Raw genomic sequence first — 27,866 nt, forward strand, 5'->3', positions numbered from 1 at the left:
CAAGCTAAATATCCCTTTTGTGGACTACCTTAGTTGCTGATTACTTGAGGATTGTTGTCCAGGGTGAAAAGCCCCTTAGGGAAAGAAAGTTACTGAAATCTAACTTTGGTGTAGGGGCCACTAAGATGATCAGAAGGCTGGAGCGCAGCTCCTATGAGGAAAGGTGGAGGGAACTGGGATTGTTTAGCTTGGAGAAAAAGAGGTCTCCCTGGAGCCTTTTCGTGGCCTTCCAGTACTTGAAGGGAGCATATAAACAGGAGGGGCAACGGCTGTTTACAAGGGTGGATAGTGATAGGAGAAATGGGAATGGTCTTAAACTGAGACAGGGGAGGTTTTGGTTGGATATTAGGAGGAAGTTTTTCACACAGAGGGTGTTGATGCACTGGAACAGGTTGCCCAAGGAGGCTGTGGATGCCTCATCCCTGGGGGCATTCAAGGCCAGGCTGGATGTGGCTCTGGGCAGCTTGGTCTGGTGGTTGGCAACTCTGCACATAACAGGGGGGTTGAAACTCGATGATCACTGTGGTCCTTTTCAACCCAGGCCATTCTATGATTCTATTATATACTTCCTGAAGGAGATTGTCTTCATCTCTGTTTGTGTCACCTTTACGGTACTTGTTTTAAACCCATGCCTGATTCTTTCTGGTCAGGAATTGACCTGAAAGTTTAAACCATTGATTTGAACCACGTTAAAACTTTCAGTGATGAAGTTTCTGAGGTAGGTCTCCAAATGGCTTTCAAGGGATAAGGAAAGATCAAGATAATGACTGTTACAGTTCCAGCCCCAGTTTGCTCACCAACCCACATTGCTGATGTATCCACCAGGAAAAGGCCAAGAGCAACCTCCTATGCCAAACCAAAGTTCTGCTCATTACTTTGACACAACTTAGTGTACAGTTCAGCATCAAGTATCCTAAGACATCACACCTGCACTTCAGATCATATTCCCATTTTCTGATGGAATAAATGTACTGTAGATCCTGTCTGACACATTCAAGACCAGGGCTGGGACAACGCTGACCATCTCAAATGGTGGCAGACACTCCAGCCCTGCTCTGGGTTCTCAGGGAGTACAAGTAGGTGTGTTGTCTTATCACACACATGAAAAAGGCATTGTCAGTCTCTCACAGGTCCCATAGCCAAGATGAGTGAAGAACAAGAACCTGTACAAATTGCTGTCAGGGTGTGAAGATTGTTGCACAGATCTTTGTGCCTTGTGGTAACTTGCTCAGTGAGCTTTCAGTTATAACCCTCCCACTTATGTACATATTGTCTGCCTGAAAAAATCCTGTCCCAAATGGCCCTGTTCTCCAAGAGTATCTAACATGACTGATGTGTAAAACCGGGAAAGGTGGAAATGTGTTTATGTGGCTTAAGGAGCTGGTAACATTGACTCAAGACTCTCCTCATCATTGAAGGAGACTGAAGAATTCTAGCCTAGAGGGCTCATTTTTGTTTTGGACTGACCTAATGCTGAGACTTTCTGTCTCATTGTTCCATCAGTAGAAAGGTTATATTTGCAGAGAAAAACAGTGCTCCCGCTTTTTCCTTGCAGGTGATGTTCCTATCACCATCACATCATCCTACCATAATAAGAAGGATGGGCCTAATGCTGTGAATTTTTTTAGCCCGTTTCCAACAACACTTAACAGCTGACTCAATTCAGACAACTATTGCTCAATAATTTGAGAAAATCAGTGGCTCTATAGCTATGGCATCGCACTACCCAACTTCTTTCTGAAAAAGATAGAGCACCTGGGGTTGCCAGGAGAGCCAGGAAGACAGTGGGCTCCCTAGCTAAGTGCTTCCGTCCTGTTTCCCACCATGAGTATCTATATTACAATGCTGACAGAACTCATATTTTTTTGTATTAAGCTTTTAAAGTGTTATTCTGACTGAAAGTTGATATTGAGCAGCAAGACTAGGGCTGAGCTCCCTTAGAATCATAGAATCATGGAATCATTAGGATTGGAAAAGACCACTCCGGTCATCTTCTGTAAATTCTACTCAGTCATAGTTTTGAAATTCAACTTAAGATAAAGCAATTTTATGGTATCACTTACAGCAATATTACTTCATTCAGAAATAGTCTGCTAAATAGGCAGGCTCTTGAATAATAGTGGAAACATAATTCCAAAATCAATATTAATTTAAAAATTCCCAGAAGTCTCCTTCCTAGTTTATCTCCAAGGTGTTCAAGTAGTGATGCAATACAAAAGCTTCGGTACTATGTCTAAGCTTTCTTTAAAATAATTTGTGGTCCTCATCACTCCCAGATGAGTAATTATTTTAAAAGATGTTCTTCTGTTAACCACGTCCAAAAGGTGGAGATTATATGACTTCCACTGCTGCTCTACACCTGTATTATATTGCAAGAAATTATTTGTCATTTTTTTTTAAATTGCTTTTTCTCCCTTTTTCAGAAAACCACAACTGGCTCTGGATTCTTCATCTCTTTTGCCTCATTTTTGTATTAGGTAAGCTATTCCTCCATGCCAGAGCCCCCAATTTACAATTCTTAGCAGTGAGCTTCCTTTCTCACTCAGAATTTCCAACCTTTTCTTGTCCTCCCAAGTGCCATAGACATCCTATGTTGCAGGTAGCTCATTCTTTCCAAGAAACTCACAGCTCTGGATTCCTTCAGGAGAATCTTTTTGTTAATGAATTCACTCAAGAGTGGCTTCAGCCTTCCAGATGTACCCCAAAGCTTTCCATCTTCCAAAATCAACATCTTCCCGCGTATCTGCAGAACAATGTTCTCCTTTGCCTTTCCAGACCTTTGTGTTTCTAGCACCCAAACATTCTGAAGTTGGTTTTCTCAAATGAAAGTACCTTTTTCATTGTCTCATCTTTCCTTTTCCTATTATTATTATTTATTTATTCTTTTCTGGCTTAGTAATGAACTACAGAAACATTCTTTGTTAACTGGGCATCTGTCTATTAAGATGTTACGAACTTGGTGTCTTTCCACACTCTTATTTTTCCTTCCCAATGTATAGAATTCACCAAAATCATTTTTCATCTGCAAATATTTTAATTGAAATTGAAATGTAATATTAAGCTTGCCAAACTATATCCTGGAGAAAAAAGAAAAATTGTCTCCTGTGTGCAGCGGAAGAGAGAATATGGTTTCTGCATATTGACAATGCCAATGACTCTGAAGAACAGTAAGAATAGGAAAGCCTCTGGGCATTTTGTATGAAGCAAGATCTGCATTGTTTTGTATAACTGTGAGAAAAATGAATGCAAATCTGACTTCTTTTGGGCCATAGCATTCCATGCTTTTAGGTTCTGTCATGATGGTAGCAGTGTAGTTCCATTTTTAGCATTTGTACTACAGATTTTCAAAATCATCTTCTGGCATCCATTCATTGACACAGGTGAGTTTTCTTGATTGTTTTTTTTTTTTGTTTTTTTTTTTTGTCTTTTAAGTACAGATGTGTATTTCACATTTAGGTGTGAGAGAACTTCATGGCACTTAGTTGGGATATATATCTCGGTTTCTGGCAAATAGCAGGATTGATACATATCAAAGTTTTCAGGAGTATGCTTTTAAGATGGACCTTTCTGAGAAAAGCTTTTGCTACTTCCCTTCTAAGCACTGTCCCCAAAGATCTCAATGGGGAAGGGAGTTCCAAAGTATTATAAGGAAGGCAGGTTTACAGCTGCACACAGGCTTTCCCTTCTTCCAAAAAATGTCCAGTCCTTGGTTAGGAAAGGACCTTATGAGTGTCAAATATCATAAACTGAAGAAGGAAGAGTGCAGTAGAGTGAGTGGATTGGTTTATGACGAGTATATAGGACGTGTGTTTATTTGGTGGACCAAAGTGAGAGCTCAGAATGGTTGTCCTCATCTCTGAGGCAAGGCTGTTCTCCTGCCACAGTATGCATTTGTTGGGGTCTGTAGGAATTTGTGGCAGGAAACCACAGTTCACAAACTGATCAGAATCCACACTAATAAATGCATATCTAAGTGGTGAGATGGAACAACTACAGAGAAAACTCAGGGAAGTTGAATGCTATTCCCTGAGAAATAAGGAACCACTGAGGTGCTATTTTTCATGTATTTTCATTTTAGCACACAGTGAGAGAAAAATCAGTGTATGTGTTGATGGTATAATAATGAAGAATGGCCATGGACTGAGTTCCACAGTAGAATGAGGACTGTGCAAGGGTTTGGTCTCTCTGTGGCCTCAACGCTCTTCTGTGCCTTACTGTGCATTTGGTTTAGATGGGACGATGTTCTTATGATATTAGGACTCAAATATTGTCCGGACTTCTTTCTCAATGATATTTCTGCTGTGATAAGATTTTAAGCATTGGACATTGAGAGCAAGCAGGCCAAGGTACAGGATATGCCATGACAGAGCAAATAAAGGACTGTGAGGTTTAAGTCTTGATCTGAAATGGAAAGAAGGGGCAAATGAAATGTGATGTAGGTGTTACCGCAAAGCCACTGTGCATGGGAAAGCCCTGACTAAGTGAGGGGTTTGTGGAGGTTGAGTGCGCCATGCTGAAGACGTCACATCCCTTTCCCTGGACTTATGGAGGATGGGTTGCTAAGAAAGGTGTCCTGATTACTCTCACCAATATCCATGTCTCTTTTTCAGAGGAGATCCAGGCACGAGGAAGATCAAGGAAGGGTGCAGAGAAAGGTGAGTAAATGAAGGGCTGTGCCCCAGTGCTTCTTTGCATTCGTGTTTTCCAGCATAATGAAGGTGTTGGTGTTATCCTTCTTTCCCCCCATTTTTTCTTGCAGGGACCCTGAAGAAGGAGATGGGTGAGTGGAGCTGTCTGACTGCTGGCCAGCCATGCCACAGCTAGGCAGGCTGTTGGGATGTGCAGTTCTGTTGGAGGCTGAAATGAGTTTGGTGGAGACTTTGGAGCAGATGAGAGTGTAAAAAGGGCTGCTCAGGGAAGACAGAGATGAGGTGGCTGGATGGAGTGCCTGGGCACTGGGAACCGTGAGTGGGACAGTACCGTGGCAAGGCATCCCTTCCACCAATATGCAGGTTTATTTGTCATGGTGTTGTGCTGGTGGTGAGACGTGCATGTAGGAGTGTTTGGAAGAGCTGAGAGTACAGGAGGGGCTGTGGAGGGAAGACAGATCTGGGGAGCATGGAGATGGAGAGCCTGGGCCCTGAGCTGCCCCTTATGCTGTCAGGGAAGTGGATGCAGGTGTTGGTGGCAGTGATCCAATCCAAGTGGTGGGGGACGTGTGTGTGAGTATGTCAGGGAATGAAGCAAAGTCCTTCCAGAGAAGGCCTTTGCTAGAGGCATGGGTGGGAGTTGCCAGTGGGCTGTGGCCTGGGACCTGTGTTTCTTGGGCCTGACTTGTTGTCTTCTTTTGTGGTTGCTGTGGTGACTGTGCAGAGGAGCTCCGTGCCAAGTCTGGTGAGTCCTTGTGCTTGCCCTCAGTCATTTGCTACTGAGGGCCTCCCATCCCATTCTGCAAGCCCGTGTGGGCTCTGGCATTGTAAGTAAGCTGTTGCCCCCTTCGTCCTTGTCTTCTTGCAGAAAATCTGGAGAAGAAGAACGGTGAGTGGGACAGTACCATGGGAAGCGTCCCTTCCACCAATATGCAGGTTTATTTGTCATGGTGTTGTGCTGGTGGTGAGACGTGCATGTAGGAGTGTTTGGAAGAGCGGAGAGTGCAGGAGGGCCTGTGGAGGGAAGACAGAGCTGGGGAGCGTGGTGATGGAGAGCCTGGGCCCTGAGCTGCCCTTTATGCTGTCAGGGAAGTGGAGGCAGGTGTTGGTGGCAGTGATCCAATCCAAGTGGTGGGGGACGTGTGTGTGAGTATGTCAGGGCATGAAGCCAAGTCCCTTCAGAGAAGGCTTTTGCTAGAGGCATGGGTGGGAGTTGCCAGTGGGCTGTGGCCTGGGACATGTGTTTCTTGGGCCTGACTTGTTGTCTTCTTTTGTGGTGGCTGTGGTGACTGTGCAGAGGAGCTCCGTGCCAAGTCTGGTGAGTCCTTGTGCTTGCCCTCAGTCATTTGCTACTGAGTGCGTCCCATACCATTCCGCAAGCCTGTGTGGGCTCTGGCATGGTAAGCAGGCTATTCCCCCTTCCACCTTGTCTTAGTGCAGATATTCTGGAGAAGGAGAACGGTGAGTGGGACAGTAAACTGCCAAGGCATTCCTTCCACCAATATGGAGGCGTTGTGCTGGTGGTGAGACGTGCATGTAGGAGTGTTTGGAAGAGCGGAGAGTGCAGGAGGGGCTGTGGAGGGAAGGCAGAGCTGAGGAGCATGGAGATGGATGGCCTGAGCTGCCCTTAATGCTGCTGGTGAAGCGGAGTCTGGTGTTGGTGGCAGCAAGGCAAGCCAGGTGTGGGGGGACGTGAGTGGAGGATTGTCAGGGCATGAAGCGAAGTCCCTCCAGAGAAGGCTGTTGGTAGAGGTATGGGTGGGAATTCCCAGTGGGCTGTGGCCTGGGACCTGTGTTTCTTGGGCCTGACTTGTTGTCTTCTTTTGTGGTGGCTGTGGTGACTGTGCAGAGGAGCTCCGTGCCAAGACTGGTGAGTCCTTGTGCTTGCCCTCAGTCATTTGCTACTGAGAGCCTCCCATCCCATTCCGCAAGCCCGTGTGGGCCCTGGCATTGTAAGTAAGCTGTTGCCCCCTTCCTCCTTGTCTTCTTGCAGAAAATCTGGAGAAGAAGAACGGTGAGTGGGACGTACCATGGGAAGCGTCCCTCCCACCAATATGCAGGTTTATTTGTCATGGTGTTGTGCTGGTGGTGAGACGTGCATGTAGGAGTGTTTGGAAGAGCGGAGAGTGCAGGAGGGGCTGTGGAGGGAAGACAGAGCTGGGGAGCATGGAGATGAAGGGCCTGAGCTGTCCTTAATGTTGCTGGTGAAGTGGTGTCTGGTGTTGGTGGCAGCAAGGCAAGCCAGGTGTGGGGTGTCGTGAGTGGTGGTGTGTCAGGGCATGAAGCCAAGTCCCTCCAGAGAAGGCTTTTAGTAGAGGCATGGGTGGGAATTCCCCGTGTGCTGTGTTTCTTGGGCCTGACTTGTTGTCTTCTTTTGTGGTGGCTGTGGTGACTGTGCAGAGGAGCTCCGTGCCAAGTCTGGTGAGTCCTTGTCCTTGCCCTCAGTCATTTGCTACCGAGAGCCTCCCATCCCATTCCGCAAGCCCGTGTGGGCTCTGGCATTGTAAGTAAGCTGTTGCCCCCTTCCTCCTTGTCTTCTTGCAGAAAATCTGGAGAAGAAGAACGGTGAGTGGGACGTACCATGGCAAGCGTCCCTTCCACCAATATGCAGGTTTCTTTGTCATGGTGTTGTGCTGGTGGTGAGACGTGCATGTAGGAGTGTTTGGAAGAGCGGAGAGTGCAGGAGGGGCTGTGGAGGGAAGACAGAGCTGGGGAGCATGGAGATGGAAGGCCTGAGCTGTCCTTAATGCTGCTGGTGATGTGGAGTCTGGTGCTGGTGGCAGCAAGGCAAGCCAGGTGTGGGGGGACGTGAGTGGTGGTGTGTCAGGGCATGAAGCCAAGTCCCTCCAGAGAAGGCTTTTGCTAGAGGCATGGGTGGGAGTTGCCAGTGGGCTGTGGCCTGGGACCTGTGTTTCTTGGGCCTGACTTGTTGTTTTCTTTTGTGGTGGCTGTGGTGACTGTGCAGAGGAGCTCCGTGCCAAGTCTGGTGAGTCCTTGTGCTTGCCCTCAGTCTTTGGCTACTGAGGGCCTCTCATCCCATTCCGCAAGCCTGTGTGGGCTCTGGCATGGTAAGCAAGCTGTTCCCCCCGTCCTCCTTGTCTTCTTGCAGAAAATCTGGAGAAGAAGAACGGTGAGTGGGACTGTACCATGGCAAGGCATCCCTTCCACCAATATGCAGGTTTATTTGTCATGGTGTTGTGCTGGTGGTGAGACGTGCATGTAGGAGTGTTTGGAAGAGCTGGGAGTGCAGGAGGGGCTGTGGAGGGAAGACAGAGCTGGGGAGCATGGAGATGAAGGGCCTGAGCCGTCCTTAATGTTGCTGGTGAAGTGGTGTCTGGTGTTGGTGGCAGCAAGGCAAGCCAGGTGTGGGGGGACGTGTGTGGTGGTGTGTCAGGGCATGAAGCCAAGTCCCTCCAGAGAAGGCTTTTGGTAGAGGCATGGGTGGGAATTCCCCGTGTGCTGTGTTTCTTGGGCCTGATTTGCTGTCTTCTTTTGTGGTGGCTGTGGTGACTGTGCAGAGGAGCTCCGTGCCAAGTCTGGTGAGTCCTTGTGCTTGCCCTCAGTCATTTGCTACTGAGGGCCTCCCATCCCATTCCGCAAGCCCGTGTGGGCTCTGGCATTGTAAGTAAGCTGTTGCCCCCTTCCTCCTTGTCTTCTTGCAGAAAATCTGGAGAAGAAGAACGGTGAGTGGGACAGTATCATGGGAAGCGTCCCTTCCACCAATATGCAGGTTTCTTTGTCATGGTGTTGTGCTGGTGGTGAGACGTGCATGTAGGAGTGTTTGGAAGTGCTGAGAGTGCAGGAGGGGCTGTGGAGGGAAGACAGAGCTGGGGAGCGTGGTGATGGAGAGCCTGGGCCCTGAGCTGCCCTTTATGCTGTCAGGGAAGTGGAGGCAGGTGTTGGTTGGCAGTGATTCAATCCAAGTGGTGGAGGACGTGAGTGGTGGTGTGTCAGGGTGTGAAGCCAAGTCCCTCCAGAGAAGGCTTTTGCTAGAGGCATGGGTGGGAGTTGCCAGTGGGCTGTGGCCTGGGACCTGTGTTTCTTGGGCCTGACTTGTTGTCTTCTTTTGTGGTGGCTGTGGTGACTGTGCAGAGGAGCTCCGTGCCAAGTCTGGTGAGTCCTTGTGCTTGCCCTCAGTCATTTGCTACTGAGGGCCTGCCATACCATTCCGCAAGCCCGTGTGGGCTCTGGCATGGTAAGCAAGCTGTTCCCCCCTTCCTCCTTGTCTTCTTGCAGAAAATCTGGAGAAGAAGAATGGTGAGTGGGACAGTACCATGGCAAGCGTCCCTTCCACCAATATGCAGGTTTATTTGTCATGGTGTTGTGCTGGTGGTGAGACGTGCATGTAGGAGTGTTTGTAAGAGCGGAGAGTGCAGGAGGGGCTGTGGAGGGAAGACAGAGCTGGGGAGCATGGAGATGGAGGGCCTGAGCTTTCCTTAATGCTGCTGGTGAAGCGGAGTCTGGTGTTGGTTGCAGCAAGGCAAGCCAGGTGTAGGCGTACATGTGTGGTGGTGTGTCAGGGCATGAAGCCAAGTCCCTCCAGAGAAAGCTTTTGGTAGAGGCATGGGTGGGATTTCCCCGTGTGCTGTGTTTCTTGGGCCTGACTTGTTGTCTTCTTTTGTGGTGGCTGTGGTGACTGTGCAGAGGAGCTCCGTGCCAAGTCTGGTGAGTCCTTGTGCTTGCCCTCAGTCATTTGTCACTGAGGGCCTGCCATACCATTCCGCAAGCCTGTGATGGCTCTGGCATGGTAAGCAAGCTGTTGCTCCCTTCCTCCTTGTCTTCTTGCAGATATTCTGGAGAAGGAGAACGGTGAGTGGCACTGTACCATGGCAAGGCATCCCTTCCACCAATATGCAGGTTTATTTGTCATGGTGTTGTGCTTGTGGTGAGACGTGTGTGAAGGAGCGTTTTGAAGAGCTGAGAGTGCAGGAGGGGCTGTGGAGGTAAGACAGAGCTGGGGTGCTTGGATTTGGTGAGCTTCAGCCTTGATCAGCCCTTCATGCTGTCACGGAAGTTGAGACTGGTGTTGGTGGCAGCAATGCAAGCTCTGTGGTCGGGTTTCTGTGTGTCAGTATGTCAGGGCATGAAGCAGAGTTCCTGCCCAAAAATTCCTGATTGGTATAACGCCTTGGGGATTGTGATGAGGGGTATTCCAGCCATTCCAATTGTTCCCGGACAGTTGCATGTGCAAGCCTGCCACTTCTCCATTCTCTGTGTTCCTGCTCTATTGCCTCTCTTCATGTGTATTTTTCAGCATGTTGTTGGTGTTGGTGTAGTGTGAGTGTGCCTTTTTGAAGGCATCCCACACTTTTTTCCAACTCTGCATGGAGGATGGAGTACTAAGCAAGGTTTCCTTCCTTTCTTTCTTCTTGCAGGGACCCTGAAGAATGAGGGTGAATGAGATTGGTGAGTGAAGCTGTTATGCTGCTGGGCACCCGTGTCACCCATTGGCAGCTTACTGGGTTGTGATGTTGTGTTTGAGGTGGTGTTGTATGGAGGAGGGTTTGGAGCTCGTGAGGGTGCAGAGGGGGCTGTGGTGGGAAGGCTGAGATGCGAAGTCTACAGATGGCTCAGCCCCTACCAGCCTGATTTCCTTTGGTAGACACTGGACTAGTGCAATTATCCTTGGCAAGGACTGGTGCAATTATTCTGCTCTAGTTTGAGGGTTATGTGGTCCTGCATGACGTGGCATGAGCAAAGGCACCTCCAGAATCCTATGCTGATCGTCACTGTGTTGGGATGTCCAAGCCTGCGGTGCCGTGGGACCTTTGGATGTGTAACTGACTTTGTGTCTGTTTCTGCGTTGGCTGCATTGATTGGGCAGAGGAGCTGTGTGCAAAGAAAGTTGAGTCCCTCTGCCTGCACTCAGTCGTTTGCTACTGGGATAAGGCCTTGGGAATAGCCAAGAGGGCTATTCCAGCAATGCCAAGTGTCTCCAGACAGGTCTGTCATTGAGCCTGCCACCTCCCCAGTCTCAGTGTTCCAACTGGTGCTTGTTATCTTCCGGGTTGGTTTCAAGATTATTATCTGAACTACAGGAATGTTCTCTTAATGTTCAGGACTTTATTGCTTTGTGGTGGCCAGTGTGCATATTGCATGTTACTTTTGATGAGTCAAGACATAAATCCATAACCCATCAGAACAGGTATCCCCATGGAAACGGAATGACATGCATTAAGTGCTTTTTGAGAGTGTGGTATGCTGAATGTCCTTGTGTGCCCGCGGTGTGAAGTCTTTATTCGAGGGAGAACTGTGTGAAGGGTTTACTTCTTGTGCTTTCCAGCACCGTACTCTCCCACATTTTCTATTTGCAGAACTGCTGGCATGTTTTCTTAACACGTGTATCAGAGGAGCTCCAGGCACAAGGCAGTGCAAGGAGACCTACAGATATTTTCTACAGGGGAAGATGCTTTGGAGATTTTGAGGATGGCTATTCCAGCAATGCCAGTTTCCTCCCAAACAGCTCTGTGAGCGGGCCTGCCACTACCCCAGGCTCAGCATTTACTTTTGATATTGTCAAAGCTTTGCCCCTGGACCACTTGCATAATGTTTTTTTTATCTCCTTGTTTTGGAAGTGGTTCCTCAACGTAACTGTGGAGTTACTGTTTATGTTGTCTTTGCCTTTCAGCACTCTCTCAGAATCTGACTGTTAAGTGAATGTTAAGAGTATAATGTCCTTGAGTGCTCATGTTGCAATGCCAAGTGTGAAGGGAGGACTTCACCTGGGATGTGTTTCTCCTCACCTCCTTGGCTGTTGTCTCCCACAGCTTCTGATTTTCAAAACTGATCTCAGAATCACTGAATTGTATGGCTTGCAGAAGGACGTCTCTAGGTCACCTAGTCCTCCTTCTAAAGCAGGTTTCCTATTACAGGTTGCACAGAAAAACATCCTTGTGAGTTTTGAGTATCTCCAGAGAAGTAGACTCCCTGGGCTCTGTCACTGGCACAATAGCTTTCACCTCTTCCTTTTAGTTGTGTGGGATCTCCTGGAAGTTTTGTACTTGCTGGTTAAGTATAACGCACTTGTGTGTAATCAGCTGATGTTTTCCTGGTTTTGAATTTTCTTGTTGTTTGTCATGGAAGATAATCATTATAAAATGGCTTTCTTACCTGCAGAACAGGCAAGCAATAACACAAGTGCTTGATCATCTGCCAGCAGCGTGGGCTGTTAGGTCACTGGAGACTTGATCTCCTGAAAACACCCTTTTCTTCCTTTTTTTTTTGTTCCCTGTAGAGTTATTGTGTGTACAAAGAGATAAAGGTAAGGAAAATACCCTTCTGAATCCCACCTCTTAAAGCTTTAATATAGCTCTTGCGTAACCATTTGTCCTCAGGCCTCTTGTTCTGTAAGTAACAGCACAACAGCAAGAACTGACTTTGAATCCTTCAATTATCCATTTGCTGTCCTAGAAACGTCTCAATAATTTTTGTTCTTCTTGGATACAAAACAGAATTGCTTCTTCTAAAAACGTAGAGATTTGGTCTTTACAAGAAGGAGAATTTTGCTTCCGGGTGTTCAGCTAGAGCAATACTTCTTCTAAGCGTATACAAAGCTACTGAATTTATCATGAAACCCTGGCGACTGGAATTATTCCTCATTCCCTTACAAGAAGATTTTGTGATTCTGGTTTTGTTCAAAGAGGAGTTGTGTTCCAAAGCACGGCTCTTATTCTCTGGTCACTTCCTTACTGTTTGACTGATTCCTTAATCAAAAGCTTGTAATCTCCTTACATTTTTCCTTCATGTTGCATGCCATTGTTGCATGCTGGTGTCTCTCAGTATGTCACAGATGAGACAAAAGAGAAGGGAGGTGACTTGGGTTGCCAGAAGGTGGAGATATCCTAGTGCAAAGAAATTTCCTAGGGCCTAACAGAGTGGAGATCAAGGCAAGGCGAGGGAATAAATTCATAGGATCAACCAATAGAAAGTCTCAAAGCAGTAGACCTCTTGTTATTTAGTACTTAAGAAATTACCTTTTTATTGCAGTTGATGTCACCCTTGATGCTGACACAGCTCATCCTAGACTGCAAGTGTCTGAAGATGGGAAGAGTGTAACAGATACTGGTGTGATCAGAAAGGTGCCCAACAAGGACGAGAGATTTGATTCCCACACTTTTCTGTTGGCAAAGGAAGGTTACAGATCGGGGAGACTCTATTGGGAAGTAGACGTTGGAAAGAAGCGAAACTGGAACTTGGGTGTTGCCCAGGAGACTGTGAGACGAAAAGAGACAGTTGCTCTGTCCCCTAAGAATGGTTTCTGGGTCATAGGGTTAGCAGATGGGCAAGAGTATTGGGCCCTCTCAGATCCGTGGACCCGTTTGATGGTGAGTGGGAGACCACAAAAGATTGGGATCTTCCTGGACATCTCATCCAAGAAGTTGTCATTCTTCAGTGTTCATCAGAAAAAATTGCTGTACACTTTTACCTTTGTTAATCCTCACAGCCGGAATGTGAAGCTTTTTCCTTTCTTCTCAACAGGTTCAGCTGCAACCAGTTCTGACACTGAGCCTCTAAGAATTGCAGGGGGGTTTGATGATGATGACAAGTGAAGGGTTGAAGTGAAAATGCATGGTTAATTAATGACTAAAATTCAGAGTCTGAGATCAGATGACATTGTATTCAGCCCCATGCTTTGTGCCACCAAGTAGAAACATAAAATTCTTCCATCATTGCTTGCTAAGCCTTCCCTGAGCCATTTCTGCAGGAAAACCCTGACTTCAGGCCACTAGTCAATGGGTAGAGAGAGCCTCCCGGTGTTTCTATGAACCTACACAAGTGTTTTCTAAGCCCAGGAACTGATTACCATTGTTTTGTGTGTGTATGTCTGTGTACATATCATTCCATCAGGTGTAAAGAAGAGCATGATTTTTTTTTTCCTGTGAACTGATCATCACAGGAAACATTCATGACGCCTACATACAAAAGCTGGCTACTGTGCTAGCATGGGAAAGCTTTCTGATGAGCTGAAACCACACTGCTGAAAATTACCTCTGACTTCTGTTACTGGATGATCACCAGTCATGGCAGTCATGGCAGATATTTCTATGTCAGTTGCAAAAATAGAGTGCCTACTGAAGGCAACTTGACTGACTTGCCATCAGTGTTTCTTTCTGCAGAAGTTCCTTTCACTTGGAAATGGCTCTGTCTGACCCCAGAAGTCAGCAAAGTCCTCCCAGCTTCTCTGTTATCTTCTACAAAATTCATCCTATTTTAAGCCATTTAAAGTGTTTCCTTGCTTTCTCATGGATCTTCAGTGACTCCACTCATACATACATTTATTGCAATTGGTACAACAGAAAATTAAGAACTGCAGGCTCAGGGTGACAACCATGCAGTTTACCATTTCCGTGGTACCATCAAGTTCCCATCCCTACAGTGTTATCATGGAGCCTGGCCATGGTGTTCACATTCCTCTCAACTCTCCATGCTGTGTCTCTCAGAGTCATTTAGTCTCTTAGAGCACACCAAGCTCAGCTTGTGTTACTAATATCTAAGGTAGTAGGTTATGCTGCTTAGGGAACTATCATAGGACAGATTCCATGCATATTCACTGTATTCCACTGTGGAGTTTCCCTCAACACTGTACCTTCCCTTTATAGATGATTATCACAATAAGTCACCTCGAATAATTATTCTGCAGCTGGCAAGATCATAATTACCCAAGGAGGCTCTGCACACAGGTATCAGTAGGCTGGATAATCTTTTTGTTCACCTAGAGCAGATAGTGAGGGTGAAGTGGCCAGAAATCAGCTACCTCATGAGGCACATTAAATCCCACTATTCTCATTTCCTCTTTGCACATTGAACTGGGAGCAAGCTGAGAACGTGTCCTAGAGACACACAGACACACATGGGACACTGATACTTGTGGCCACAAAGGCTGCCCCAGCCAAGGGCTACTTTCAACAACACTTACACAGAGGACTCACATATAACAGACACAGACTGCCAAGACTCCTTCCTTCTTCCCAGTTGATAGAGAAAGAAGTTCTCTAGAGAGGAATACAGTACTCAAAGGCTTAGATGTATTTTTGGATACTCTGAGTACCTCTTTTGGTCTCTGTGTTCATCAGGCAGACCCAGTATGTCTGGGTGTCTCATTCTGCCTGGAAACCCTGCCCAGATCCTAGGTCCTCTCACATGACTTCACGGAGAGAAGTTAGACATACTGTACACACATACTTGACACATGGTATACTATACACTGGTATGTCTAACTTGAAGTTCTCTGCAAATGCACATGCTCACACATCTCTCAAGCACATCACATTCTCAAGTTCAAGCACAGACCCACCAACAACCTGATCACCTTACCCAAATCAATCCCCCCGCTACTCGCTTAAAGTTTGCTAGTGAATATACATGGACATCCCATGCACATCAGGTTGGAGAAGATATACACACTTGAGAGACACAGTATTTGATGCCAGGCCCAGTGGCTGTGACCCAGTGCCCTACTCCTGACTCTGGGGTGAAGATACTTGTCTCACTCACACCAGTCCCATCAGTATTCGGTTTGGGAAAACATACCAGTCCCATCCCATGACTGGGAGTAGAAGACCCACACTTCCTCCAGTACTTCACATTAGTGCCGCACTCACTCCAGTAGTGGTGCTACACTCTGCAGCCTACAGCCTCAACCCGACTCCAGTAACAGACCCCCAGTCTGCTCATCAATCTGCCAAGCAGATGGCAACTGAGATCATAGACTGTGGAGCCCTTGCAAGTCCAATCACTGACAATAGGACCCTCACCCACTCCCATGGCTGATCCCACATCTACAGCCTACACCCTTGGCTTAACTCCAGTAGCTGCACTCAGTCCGCTCATACCAATCCCTGTAGCCAGCACTCCAGCCTGAGACCCCAACAGTCCCATCAGCTGCTGACAGTAGCACCCTCACTCACTCTGCTGGCTGGCACCACAGTTCATACAGCAGTGTATCTTACCGTAAATATTCTAAGGAGCTTAAGAAATAAAATACTTTTAAATATGTTCTTTTTTTTCCATCAGAAAAAAATTATTTCTTTTTTGATACACATCTAGTGGAATTGGGCTTCCCTAATTGGGTGGCTTCCATCAAACTTAAACGCAAATAGGAAAGACAATTTGACAAGAGCTATAGGTTGTTTGAGGTGCCTTCAGCTAGCAGTTATGGCACTAAAATAAGCAATGGTGCAACTTGAGACTTTCTTCTGTAACAAGAACTCAGTCAGTTAACCAGGCTTTTCTGAATCTGTTTCCAATCTTATTTACACTTGCTGGTTCTTTTTTTCTCTCTAGAATTTTGTGCCTTTGTCATCTACATCTTTCTTCTGCATTTAGTTTTACATTGTGCTGATGCTTGTTCATAATTTTTCCCTCCAACCTTTGACTGAACTATCTTTCCCTAGAGAAATCTCTGTGCTTTTTACGGAATCTTTAATGGAACAGGAATATTTTGATGGCAAACAGGCTTGAATCTCCCTTCCCCTTTTGATAGAAAAGGGTAGAACACTTCTGCAGAATCTTTTCCAAGGTTTACAGGTATTCTCACCATGTTGCTCCTCCGTGCTGTACCAAAATAGAAGATCTGTGATTCGTCCAAGTCCAGAAGCACACCAATCACTGTCTCATTCATTTCCTTCTTTTCAAGCGTTCTTTTTCCCTGGATAGCGATAATCACTCCCCTGGATCTGTGCAGCGCCCAGTAGTCCTCACGAGCAAGTGTTCCTTGCTCCTCTTGTTTCCCTTTCTGTCTTATGTCCCCCAGCACCCAGTCCTGCTGCTGGTCCACGTCCACTTCCCAGTAGTGTTTTCCAGCTGCAAACCCTGCCTTTGCCACCAGGACAGGGACTGTGGAGGGGCTGCTCAGGCTGGCAGGTTCACATGCGTTGTCCTCAAAATCTGGAGCCCCTGGCACTTGGAGCTCGAGGAGCTGGCATTCAGGATTCACAGTAATGGGGACTAGAGGGAAAATGAGAATGATCCAGTGAACTGAGTGTTTCAGGGAAATCTCTTCGGAGTGGAAATGGGCTGAAGCGTTTCAGGGTTTCAGTAATCATGGCATGATTTGACAAAGAATTGAAACATTTTCCCCCAAACAGGGCAAGCAAGAGGCATAGGAACCTACAAGTCCCTTGGAGCTGTCATAGCTATGATGTCTCTCTTGCGGACAAATCCAGGTGATTCTCACCGTCTTTGACACACTTTATAATTAAACTCTCTTTCACTTTTCCATTGTGTCAGGGAGGTGGTTGAGTCATGATCCCTGAATGTGTTTAAAAACAGTTTGGATCTGGTGTGCAGGGACATGATTTAGCAGGGCGTTGTTAGAGTTGGGGTAGTTTGGTTTGGTTGTGGTTGGACTCAGTGACCATTAAGGTCTTTTCCAACCTGAACAATTCTATGATTCTATGATGATGATGATGATTATTATTTTTCCTATTATTATTATTGTTATTATTATACATTCAGACCTCACACGAACACAGTTCTGCAACTTCTTTTCTCTGTATTTTCAATAGCCACATCCAAGCTTCATTTTGTTTTATCCAGTTAAAGTGAAGGCTTATTCCTGTGACTCCAGCTCAGCTGGCTGATCTCTAAGATCATGGCAATGTCATTTCAGGAGAATCTGGACAGAGAAATACACCATTTGCCCACCCTTTTTCCTGTCTGCTTACCTGCCCTATCCCAAGCTTTCCAGAAATCTGCAGAAGCAAACGAGACAGAAGGGTTTTGTGAATCTCATGCACAGTTCAGTACTTGTCAGCCTGTCCTCCGTTGCCTTGTGATGTGCAGTTATTGCCATCTGAGATTCTGCCCAAGGCCTGACTTTATCTAAAGCACCAGTATGAATTCCAAGAAAATAAAATTTTTAAACCACTTACCCAACTCAGGTTCTATTCTACCTGAAAGGTAAAGATATTCTAGTTATTAAAATGTATTATATTGAAAGGTTGTTCTAGTTACTAACACCAGTAATAATTTTATGAGATTTTTCTCTGTTGTGGTTCAGTTTTTCGAAGTTGGGCAAACCCAGCCCACAGGACACCAAGCTGCACAACACGTAAGCACTAGCACATTTTGAATTAGTGCAGGAGAGGTGTTCCATTTTGTGGATCATTTCAGTGGCCCTTCCCTGGATGTGCTCCAACAGGTCTATGTCCCTCCTGTACTGAGGGACTGTACTGGAGTACTGGACTGTACTTCACATCTGGATGCAGTACTCCAGGTGAAGGCTCACCAGAGCAGGGTAGAGGGACAGGATCACTTCCCTGGACTTGCAGGTCATGCATCTTTAGATACAGCCCAGCATACAGTAGGCTTTTTGGGCTGTGAGGGCGGAGTGCTGGCTCATGTCCAGCTTTCCATCCACCAGTACCCCCAGGTCTTTTTGCAATGAAACAACTCATAACACGTTATGGTTGCCTGTAGATCTGTCCTAGCTTTAGGTAGAGCAGGTTCTGGCAAGATGGATTATTCACAGTTCAGGAAAATCTTAACATGTCTCTTGATGTCTATACTGAAGAAGGAAAATGAACTGAACTGTGATGAGATCTGTGCAATCCCTTCGTCCTCGTATATGGCTTCCTCATGCTGGTCTGAATGCTTGCATGTTTTTTTGTAAGGTTCACAAGAAGAAGATTTACTGAAGATGTTCTCTTACCAAGTGTACGTTTCTTATCAGAGTATCCTGCAAAATAATGGTTTTGATAAGTGAGAAGGAATCTCAAGGAGAGTTGCAAACTCAAGGTGGATGGATTACAGAGAGGAAAGAAAGTATCACAGGACTCATAGAAGTGCAGCCGTACTATATTATAAACTTAGCTGTGATTAAAACTGAAATAGAGTTCATAGTCACTTAATGGAAGTTATAACCATTTAACTAGAAAGAAGTTATCTTCATTTTCAGTGAAATAGCTGATTTTCTTTCTCATTTACTTCTAAGTTTGCATTAAAACTGTCTTGGTTGCTGTATTTATTTACCTGCAATGCGTATCTTCTCATGTGCATCTAAGTAGACCAACAGGCAACAAATAACAAAGAAAAAAGAATAATAAAAGGAAAAGAAAATATTACTGACTTGAATGGTTTTTTTTTTTGTTGTTGTTTTTTGTTTTTAACAGGAGTCCAAAGGATTATCAGCTATGCTTTAAAATTATGCCATTGCACTCAATGACAAAAGCTCCAAAATATTCATGGAAAATGGATCGTAATGGTATTTTGAATCTTTGAATTTATGATAAGCCATCAACACTGGTCACAATTACATTTGATAAAGGGAGCAGTCACATCCAGAAAAACTTCATATCAAGGTGTTGTACAACTCATTGCTCTTTTAGGGATGTAAACAGCTTGCTGGCTAGAAGTCCTCAAAGAATTATCAAAACCATATTCTTACCTAAGTCCTTCTCCAAATCCTCTTTGTCTGAAAGAAATGACATAGGATTATCACTGAATCTGTTTCAGTATCAAATCGTAAACTGAACGTGACTCATTGTTCTTGAATGCTATTTCCTCCATAATATTTTTACATAGGACCAGCTGTGATTATTCCAATCTATCTAGTGAGGGAAAGAAGGACATGCTGCATGCATATGCTCTCCTCCCGTTCTTTTCAGTTTGTCAACATATTGAGGAAAAATAAACCACGCTAGAAAGAACCCAATCTTTTGTCCTGTCAGTGTTTTAGCAAAAATCAAATTGTTTCTTTCACTTCTCTGAAACCATCACTCTACTTGCAGGGCTTACTTGAGAACAGGCAGTGCCCAGGGAAGACTTAGAAGGGACCTTAAAGCCCACTCAGTTCCAACCTTCCTGCCATTGACTGGTTGCCATCCACTACATCAGGCTGTTGAGGGCCCCATCCAACCTGGACTTGAGTGCCTTCAGGGATGGGGCATCTGCAGTTTCTCTTGGCATCTGCTCCTGTGTCTCACCACTTTCTGGGTAAAAAATTTCCTCCTGATATTTAATCTAAATTTCACTTCTTCTAGTTTAAAATAATTCTCCCTCATCTTATCACTATCAGATCATATAAAATTCTTCCTTCTTGTTTATAAACTCCCTTTAAGTACTTCTTAGAGAAGACAGGAATGACAGGTCTGCCTCTTTGCTCAGCTCTGAAGTGTTGTCTAGGTTACTAGGAATGGGGATCATATGGAATACAAGAACACACTTTATTTATTTGTTTGTTTGTTTGTTTGTTTGTTTATTTATTTGTAATTGTGAGAGAGGTCAAACACAAGAGCAGGCTGTTCACAGATACTGTAGAGTGTCCATCCTTGGACATATCCAAAATCTGACTTGACTTGGTCTTTGACATCTGCTCTAGGTGACTCTGCTTGAGCAGGAAGAAGCAGTTTTTGACCCTGTCATCTTTATTGCTGACTTTCAAGTGATTCTATGATGCTATTTGTTCATCCTTTGCTTTCTCTTCTTCAGAAGAAATAAACCCATGTCTTTCAGCCTCATCTTACTGACTATGTACCCCTTTCCCCACTCTGTTTCAGGGCCTCCTTCAAGCAGCCAGCTCATCTATTCAGTTTTCTTTATGGCTTGTGGTTTAGTGAGGTCCACCTCTTGACAATTTTCTGTGCAAATGTACTTCCTCCTCCTTTTAGTAGTTCTTCAAACTTCCATATGCAGATAGGGGAAAAATGAGAAAGGCCAATTAAATTGGACCTCCTGAATACCTGCACGACCCAAAGCTTTTCTGTATTCAGTTTTGGTCTGCTCTATGGTTTGTCTCAAAGGTAAGACCTAGCAACATCAGAAAGGGACCGTATTAAAGAAACCATGAACCAAGAAGGAAGATCCCACGAGATACCAAAACAACAATGGACAAACTTTTTCTCTTCTGGATGAAATATCAGCAATCCCTTACATGTTTCTGAAGAGAGCCACTAAGTCCTCACGCCCAGATTTTTTGTCAGAGGTGCCAATTCAACTCCCTACTCTACATTATTATTTCACATTTTCAATCTGATGCCTTTTTCAAGCAGCTATTGTTCCTTCAGCTTGTGTTCTGAGCCTTCAGTTTACTATTTACCTCAACTTCAATTGGCTTTGTAGTTTCTTGTTTACCCTTCAGTCCTATTTGTTTTGACCTTTAATATAACCCTATATATCATCTTTGTCCTCACTGAAACCAGTTGGCCGTTGGCCAAACAGTGGAGTAGTTCTGCGTGCCCTTGCTCCTGTATCTCCCTCTGCCTTTGGGAATATCCTGATTGATTTTATCTTCCCTCCACATATTTGGAGGAGTGGAGTCTGTTGCATTCTCTCCTAAACTCTTCTCAGGAGTATTTGACGTAATCTCTTGAAGTGCTGCATTACTGAGATGCATTTTCACTTTGGACAGCTTGGGAAGGAAAGGAGCATACTGCTAGATATAGTATGAGACACATGGCTTGAATGCAAGCATTTAAGCAAGATATGGAAACATTTGAAGTGTGTGATACAAGTAAAGACATCTGATGGTAGTGCATGAGAACTGAGCGTCGTTCAAGATCTCAGTGTGGATAGGCTAATTCAACCAATATGGAAAGCAGTGCTCACTGCTCATAGAACAGCTATTCCTTAGTGAATATATCATGTAGATTCATGTGAGTGGGAAGTCACCTTTAAAGGTCATTTAGTGCAACTCACCTGCAGTGAACAGGGAAATCTACAGCTGAATCAGCCTGTGCAGGGCCCCATCCAGCCTAACCTTGAACGTCTCCAGGGATGGAGCAGATAATGGCAGTATCTGGCCAAACCTGGAGCCTTGCCAAGGTGTCTCAGTCTGGATGTCCTAGGAAATAAGGCTGTGATTTTTTAACAAGCTGTATTTTGGCACATGTAAGGAGCCAGGGTTTGCCATGGGCTCTGCACGGGCTTGGGGAAACAGATCTGTGAACAATCTCTAGGCCAAGATCTGCAAAGGTCTTTCCATTTCTTTGATTCCTCCAAAGTCTTTCTGTGGTGTTTGATGTTAAAATGTCTATAAAAGTCTATTTGTGAAGCTTTTGGCCAGGTTATCTGTGGCTCTGAGTAATCTGTTGTGAAAGTTGTTCCTACCCATGGAAGAGGGTTGGAGTGAGATGGCTTTTAAGATCTCTTCCAACTCGAGCCATGCAGTGTTCAGTTATTTTTAGGAAAACAGAGCCCACACCACACTCACAGGCAGTTCCTATCCTGTGATACAACATTTTTCTTTGTGCAAAGACTAGATGGAACTTCTAAATCGCCGTGGTATAATATAAAGCTGATCTTGCTTCACTAAAACCCATCACCTGGTTTAGTCTGTGTTAGGCTGGATCGGCAGAGGTGCTATGTCTCTTCTGCAAATTTCTTCCTACCATAGTAACGTAGAGTCACTTTTTTTTTTTTTTTTTTTTTTTTTTTTTTGTGTAGCTTTGTGATTGAAGGTGTCTTTTCCAACCATGGCTCTATTCTATAGTATCCTTCATAAAACTCAAAGGAGAGAACATCCGCTTCTTATAAAAACCTAGACACTTGACCTTATGGTGATATTACAGCAGTGTTTTTTATTGTCTGAGCTATTCTATATGAAGCCTTTTCTTTCACGGAATCTGTACATGGGACTTTTCCCCCATACTGGCTACTTGTAGCCCTGCTCAGTGATCTAAGCATTCAGAAACTTGTCCCCCTTCTTCTCATTTTAGCTGCAACTCGTAGCTCCATGGGGATCCCCAGCTTTCAGGGCACGTGTTGCTTCTCCTCAACAATTTTATCTTGAACAATAGCCAGTCCATACCTTATCCCTACTCAAAACCCTACAGGCAACTCAGGTACCCCTAAACCTTAGGACTGCATTCTTTAGCACTGCTACTGCTACTGAAACAGAAAACATTCGTTTTGGGGATTGCTACAGCCTGATTTCAGAGAGGAAAGCTATACTGGAGATACAGGATGTGTCCACTATACAAATGTTATTGCAGGGTAAACATAATTCCTATGGATATATTACGTATCATCTTGTCTTTGTAGATGTTTCCATTCTCATTGCTGCAGATGCTGAGGTTCTTGCAGAGTCCTCTGGCACTCATGTAAGCCAGTGAGTAGGTATGATGAAGCCTGACCCTAAAGCTGTGCATTACATCAGCAAAAGCCACAAAGAGGCTGAATTAATGCAAACAAAATGTATTTCAGGGAAAGGTCAGGCTGGCCTCATCATGAGACAGGCAGTAGAAGCCAAGCCCCAGCAGCCACCTCATCTGGAATTCCCAGCGATGTGTGTTTCTTAGCCTCCTTGGAAACTCTGTCACTGAGACCGCGTGAGTTTAAGCAATTTCATTCTAGCAGATCACTCACCTCATTTTTCTTGTTCTTTTATCTGTGGAATGTTGCTTATGCTTTTCCTAAATTGATTCTTTCCTAAATTCGTCCCTTTCTTCATTCTCCTCTCCCATGGAGGCCAAGTGCATGCAGATGATTTCATGCACAGGATCTGACATCAAGGATGTGTGTGCATGTGTATACACATATATAGTGTGTACATATTAATATATAGAGACATATAAACACACATACGGAGCATACAACCAAGGCTGAAAAACTTGAACTATTTCTGCATGCACATAAAAGAAAAAAAAAATAGAAAAGAGGAAAGTGTAGTGTGTGTGCCTTTCCACCGTGGTGAAGAATGGATTTTCCTTTGCTATGATCATTTTGCGCTACCTTGGAAGAAAAACCTCAGTGCGGCACCTTAGAACAACTAGAGCCTGAAAGCTTGGAGGGAGAATGTGGAGTCTGGGTCAGTCCAACTCAACTTCAGCAGGTAAAAATGGATGAGGAAATAAATACTCCAAACTTTTTGCTAAACTATACTACCTTCTGGTGTCCCTACAGATACCAGCAGCAGTGTAGATACTGATGTCTTATTCTTCTCTTGCCTTATCCAGCACCAGATGCTCTGTTCTCCCTTAACTTTGGGGTCAGAGAATTTGCTCACGCAGTTCAACTCAGGCAGGCATCCTGTCCCATCTTGTTGGTGTTTTCTCCATTTTGTACATCCAAGCCACTGAATCAACCAACAGTTTACTGTTTTATAGATATTGTTTATTTGATTCATCCAGCTGTGATATTTGTACACTGTAGCCTTGTAGTTTCAGGAGGTACAGACTAGTAAAAGGTCACAACTTCTATGGTAATGCACCAATGCAGGCTACAAGATTTGCAATATGGCAGCTAGCTATAACTCTTTGTTATAGATATGAGAATGATTTTCTAGTGCTCACGTGACTTTTACCTGGTGGAATTCAAATCGCTAAGCTGTAAACAAATGGGGAAAGCATAAGAAAACTAGTTAACACTGTATTTTCATTGGGGTTGAGGGATGACTGTGTCGTTTTAACTGTACCAATGCTGAACGTACATGTGAGATACTGAGAGATATGAAAAACTGAGCAGAACCCCAGAGAAGAAAAAAGACAGATTCTAGGAATTTTTTGGTATATCTCCTGTAAGTTTTATTTTTCCTTGTGGCAATTGGATAATCATGGCTATAACTGTTTACATTACTGTGATTATGCCAATATTTGTATTTTCAATGAACTATTAAAATCTGTACCCAACTACCAGTGAATTCCTGGCTCCACGTGTTCCCCTTGTTTGCCTTTGACGAAGAAGGCAGTTAAATTTAATAAGAGTTCACAGAAATCTTGCAAAGACTGTGTTCATAGTTGTCTAAGTAACTGAAAATACCTATTTTTTAGGCCTAAGAATGGTGCACAATGTAATACAGGACCAAATCCTCCTGAAATAATTATCGTTTCTTTAACAACCTTCAGGGAATGCGTTTGAAAGTGAGTTATGGAGTTAATGACATACATCACCGAGTCCTCTCCTTGTCTGTTGTGAATGTTTTGGACAAGCACAAGGGCATGTTCAGCTTCCCCATCAACACTTCACATCTCAACACTTTTTACCCATTTGCTTCCACTCCTTCTCTTTTCTGCAGCTCTGGCAATATGAGGCACTAATGGAGTGCATGGAGAAGTTAAATTGTACAATACAGTTGCAAAAGTAACTTTAGCTATTAATTTGTTTAAAATACTTTGCATAGAGAAAGTTGTGTGTTTAGTATATGATACCTGAACCTTTGGGTTAAAACATCATCTTCTAATTCATACACATTTGTGTTTGACATCAGTCATTGTAGAGACTATATCCCTTAGACAATGTACCTGAGGAAAGTATGAACTCTACAGACATCATAAGTTTGGGAAGGTGATGAAAGGCACAGGAACTGATCACTCTAAGTTTTGACATAGTCACGCATTTGTTAACAACTAGATTTTGGTGAGACCGTTTTGTTTGAGTCTGAGACAAGGCATCAACACAACTTTGCCAAGAGTTAACAAAGAACCAATTCTTATGAGTCATGTAAATTCTGCATCAATGATTACAACTCTCTTCTGTTTCTTGTTAGGGCTATACAGTTCATTTGTCTTTTCAGTTGTAAACATTTGTTGAGCGGCATTTTCAGCCAGGTTTTGATGACTGACATCTTTCTTCTAAGTTCAGGTGCCATCTTATTCAACAGCTGCTCTTTTGTAATAGATAATATACAGAAACTACTATGTGGGCAAATAGCATCATCTAAATATTTGATTTTCTTTTCCACTTGAGGAAGTTACCTGTTGAACAAATAGTTCATTTAAAAGAAAACCAGGAAAAAAAAAAAAAAAAAAGAAGCACAACCCCAAAACTAGTAGAGGTTACTCCAACTGTTTCATGTAATTCTTATTTCAAGTGTATGATCTGAGATTTTTTTCAACAGTTAAATTCCTAAAGTATTAATATATCTCAGTGTGTTCCCCTGCTTGAAACACTTCCGCACTACATCTGCAATTGAATTTGTTTCATATGTATTCACCCCACCTACATTCCCTTTAAAGAAATACACATTTATCCAAAAGCTTTGTTTTGGAGTAGGTGGCTCTCTTAGTGATTTGCTTGAGGTGTCTGTCTGCTCCCTTAGGCTCTTTAGAATAGAATGGGACTGGACAGGGTCATTTCAGGTACTCAAAGAAATAAATGCTTTCTTTGTCACATCACATTCTTATCTCTAAGTAGGAGAGAGAGAGATTTGAAGGGAGGACAATTCAGTGGATAAGAAATAAACTGGATGGTTGCAGCCAAAGTGTTGTGGTCAGCAACTCAATGTTCATGTGGGGGGCTAGTGACCCCAGGGGTCCATCCTGGGACCAGTGCTCTTTATAGTCTTTATCAGTGACCTAGACAGTGGGATGTAGTGCACCCTCAGCAAGTTTGCTGATGATGCCGAGTGGAGCAGTTGTTACATTAAAAGGAAGGGACAGCATCCAGAGGAACAAGCTTAAAAAGTGGGCACAAGATAAAATAATGAGGTTTAACAAGACCAAGTGCAGGATGTTTTTACAGTGAGAGTAGTGAGGCACTGGAACAGCTTGCCTGGAGGTGTTGCTGGTGCTCTGTCCCTGGAGACTTTCAAGGCAAGGCTGGATCAAGCCCTGGGCAACCTGATTTAGCTGCGCACATCGCTGTTCATGGCAGGGGAGCTGGACGAGGTGAGCTTTAAATATCCCTTCCAACTCTAAAGATTCTGTGATACTGTGTTGCACTTGGATCAGCGAAATCCCAGATAGCAGTGCAGACTGGTAGAAAAACTCAGAGAGAGCAGTGCTGCAGAGAAGGACATGGAGGTTCTGATGGGCAAATAGTGGGACATAAGCCAGCAGTGTGGGCTTGCAGCCTGGAAGGCCAACAGTATCCTGTTGTATCCATCAAAAATTCATTGGTTAACTCCTTCTTGGGGTTAATTTTCCTCAACGTTTTAGAAACCTTTTTTTTTTTCTTTTTTTCTTTTTTCTGAAGTTTTCACCTTATACTTCTTTTTACCTCCCACAGAGTATTTGACTACAAGAAGTGTAAATTCCCTGCCACACCTATTATTTTTATTCCCACCTTCTTTTTACTGCATTGCAGAGGTTAATAGGTAACCTTTGGAAATATAAGTTGTTTTTTTTTTTTTTTTTTTTTTTATGATCAAGAAAACTGGTTGGTAGAGTCCAAAGGTGCCAGAATCCTTCTGAGCACTGCTGACAGATTTAAGAACTTGCATGTGGATTTCAGGAGGGTGCAGCTGCGTTTGTGGAAATCTAAAGCAGTACTATTGAAATGCAGGTCTGCATTTTGGTTTGACACAATTGGTAGTTCATTTAGATGCTTCTGTAGGTAAGAGCTCTGAATATTTCCCCTGTCTCCTGCAGTTGTTGTGTTGTACTGACTTGTGTTGATTGGCAAATATTTCAGAAGTTACCCTGACAAAAATCTCTTGGGATTATGTCTGGGAGCTGCTGAATGATGTTTTATGCGTGTGTCTGTATGGCGAACTGTTGTTTGTTAGGCACAGTACAAACCTCAAACGTACCTTCTTGACTATCTGTCTTGAAGACATAGTTTCTTTTTGACAGGACTCAAAATCAAGTTAAGCAGCAGGAAATCCACACTCATCAAGTGAGATGTGGTTGTACAGTCCGTTTGGTTAGACTCAGATGCAACTGACAGCATAAAATGGGAATGGATCCCTTAATCCTCTCCTCCATTCTGTTGTCTTTCTTTGCTGTGAGTCACTACTTTCATTTCTGACGTTCATCCATCTTTATGTCCCTGCTTGCAGCTGGTGCACTCCAGGGTTTTCATTGCTGTCCTTTCACATGGCAGTGCCACAGCAAGGGTAGTCATGAGGGACGACCTGATAGGCACTTTAATCCCTGTTGTTTATTTTCGTTGTGTTTTTGCAATATGATCTTTTTTTCTTCCCCACCCCCTCCCCCCCCAGTATACTGTACTGTTTCCTTTCTTCTTGTTTCCTCCCATGCATCTCACCTCTTGATGCATAGACCCCTGCATCCTTTATTTTTCCTTTAGACATAGACCTTTTTTCTGTCATACAGGTATGGGGCTGACAGCAGTCATCTTCCTCTTGGTGTTGGCATCTAGACACCAGCCCACTGCAGGTAATTTTGCTCTGTAATGGATGAATTTTCCTCTGTGCTGAATTCTTTTATGGGACTATGAATAATACATAGGATGACACCCATAACTCTTTTCCTCTCCAGAAGGTCCGGTTTTTGATGATTTATTTCAATTTCAGGAAGCACAGATGCATGTTCTGGGATTGAAACTGAGCATCTGAGTGCTCAGTTGTATCTGAGCCTGTGTAGTTGATAGAAGACAGGC

General features: G+C 44.3%; 2 protein-coding genes and 1 long non-coding RNA gene across 21 annotated transcripts in view; 2 read left to right on the plus strand and 1 right to left on the minus strand.

Annotated features, from left to right (window-relative positions):
- Window positions 1-27,866, plus strand: part of LOC121107837 (butyrophilin subfamily 2 member A1-like) — a 142,035-nt gene that overhangs the window by 105,471 nt on the left and 8,698 nt on the right. For 5 of the 14 annotated variants that reach the window (XM_046904822.1, XM_046904818.1, XM_046904819.1 and 2 more), the window contains 11 exons: window positions 2,424-2,477; window positions 3,327-3,380; window positions 4,611-4,655; window positions 4,760-4,780; window positions 5,374-5,394; window positions 5,518-5,538; window positions 5,947-5,967; window positions 6,090-6,110; window positions 7,050-7,070; window positions 9,438-9,458; window positions 27,581-27,643. The exons of 2 other annotated variants lie outside the window; for them this stretch is intronic. In XM_046904822.1, coding sequence (XP_046760778.1) covers window positions 2,424-2,477; window positions 3,327-3,380; window positions 4,611-4,655; window positions 4,760-4,780; window positions 5,374-5,394; window positions 5,518-5,538; window positions 5,947-5,967; window positions 6,090-6,110; window positions 7,050-7,070; window positions 9,438-9,458; window positions 27,581-27,643 — 363 coding nt within the window. The remainder of the gene's footprint in view (window positions 1-2,423; window positions 2,478-3,326; window positions 3,381-4,610; window positions 4,656-4,759; window positions 4,781-5,373; window positions 5,395-5,517; window positions 5,539-5,946; window positions 5,968-6,089; window positions 6,111-7,049; window positions 7,071-9,437; window positions 9,459-27,580; window positions 27,644-27,866) is intronic. 7 more of the 14 variants (XM_046904825.1, XM_046904826.1, XM_046904829.1 and 4 more) reach the window with 3 other exon arrangements.
- LOC121107841 (butyrophilin subfamily 2 member A1-like) overlaps window positions 1-27,866 on the minus strand; it is a 143,329-nt gene that overhangs the window by 61,010 nt on the left and 54,453 nt on the right. For 2 of the 5 annotated variants that reach the window (XM_046904839.1, XM_046904835.1), the window contains one exon: window positions 15,667-16,595. In XM_046904839.1, the coding sequence (XP_046760795.1) occupies window positions 16,060-16,595 (536 nt within the window). In that variant the 3' untranslated portion in view covers window positions 15,667-16,059. Of the gene's footprint in view, window positions 1-15,663; window positions 16,596-17,314; window positions 17,342-17,521; window positions 17,543-27,866 lie in introns of those variants that run through there. The other 3 variants (XM_046904837.1, XM_046904838.1, XM_046904836.1) reach the window with 3 other exon arrangements.
- Window positions 7,085-8,762, plus strand: LOC124417465. Of its 2 annotated transcripts, XR_006932271.1 has the most exons (3): window positions 7,085-7,214; window positions 7,615-7,635; window positions 7,759-8,762. It is a non-coding gene; the product is annotated as an uncharacterized LOC124417465 (long non-coding RNA). The 2 variants fall into 2 exon arrangements; XR_006932270.1 differs by lacking the exon at window positions 7,085-7,214 and having other exon boundaries at window positions 7,443-7,635.

The sequence above is a fragment of the Gallus gallus genome, chromosome 31 (genome assembly GCF_016699485.2).
Source record: "Gallus gallus isolate bGalGal1 chromosome 31, bGalGal1.mat.broiler.GRCg7b, whole genome shotgun sequence".
Classification (NCBI taxonomy): Eukaryota; Metazoa; Chordata; class Aves; order Galliformes; family Phasianidae; genus Gallus; species Gallus gallus.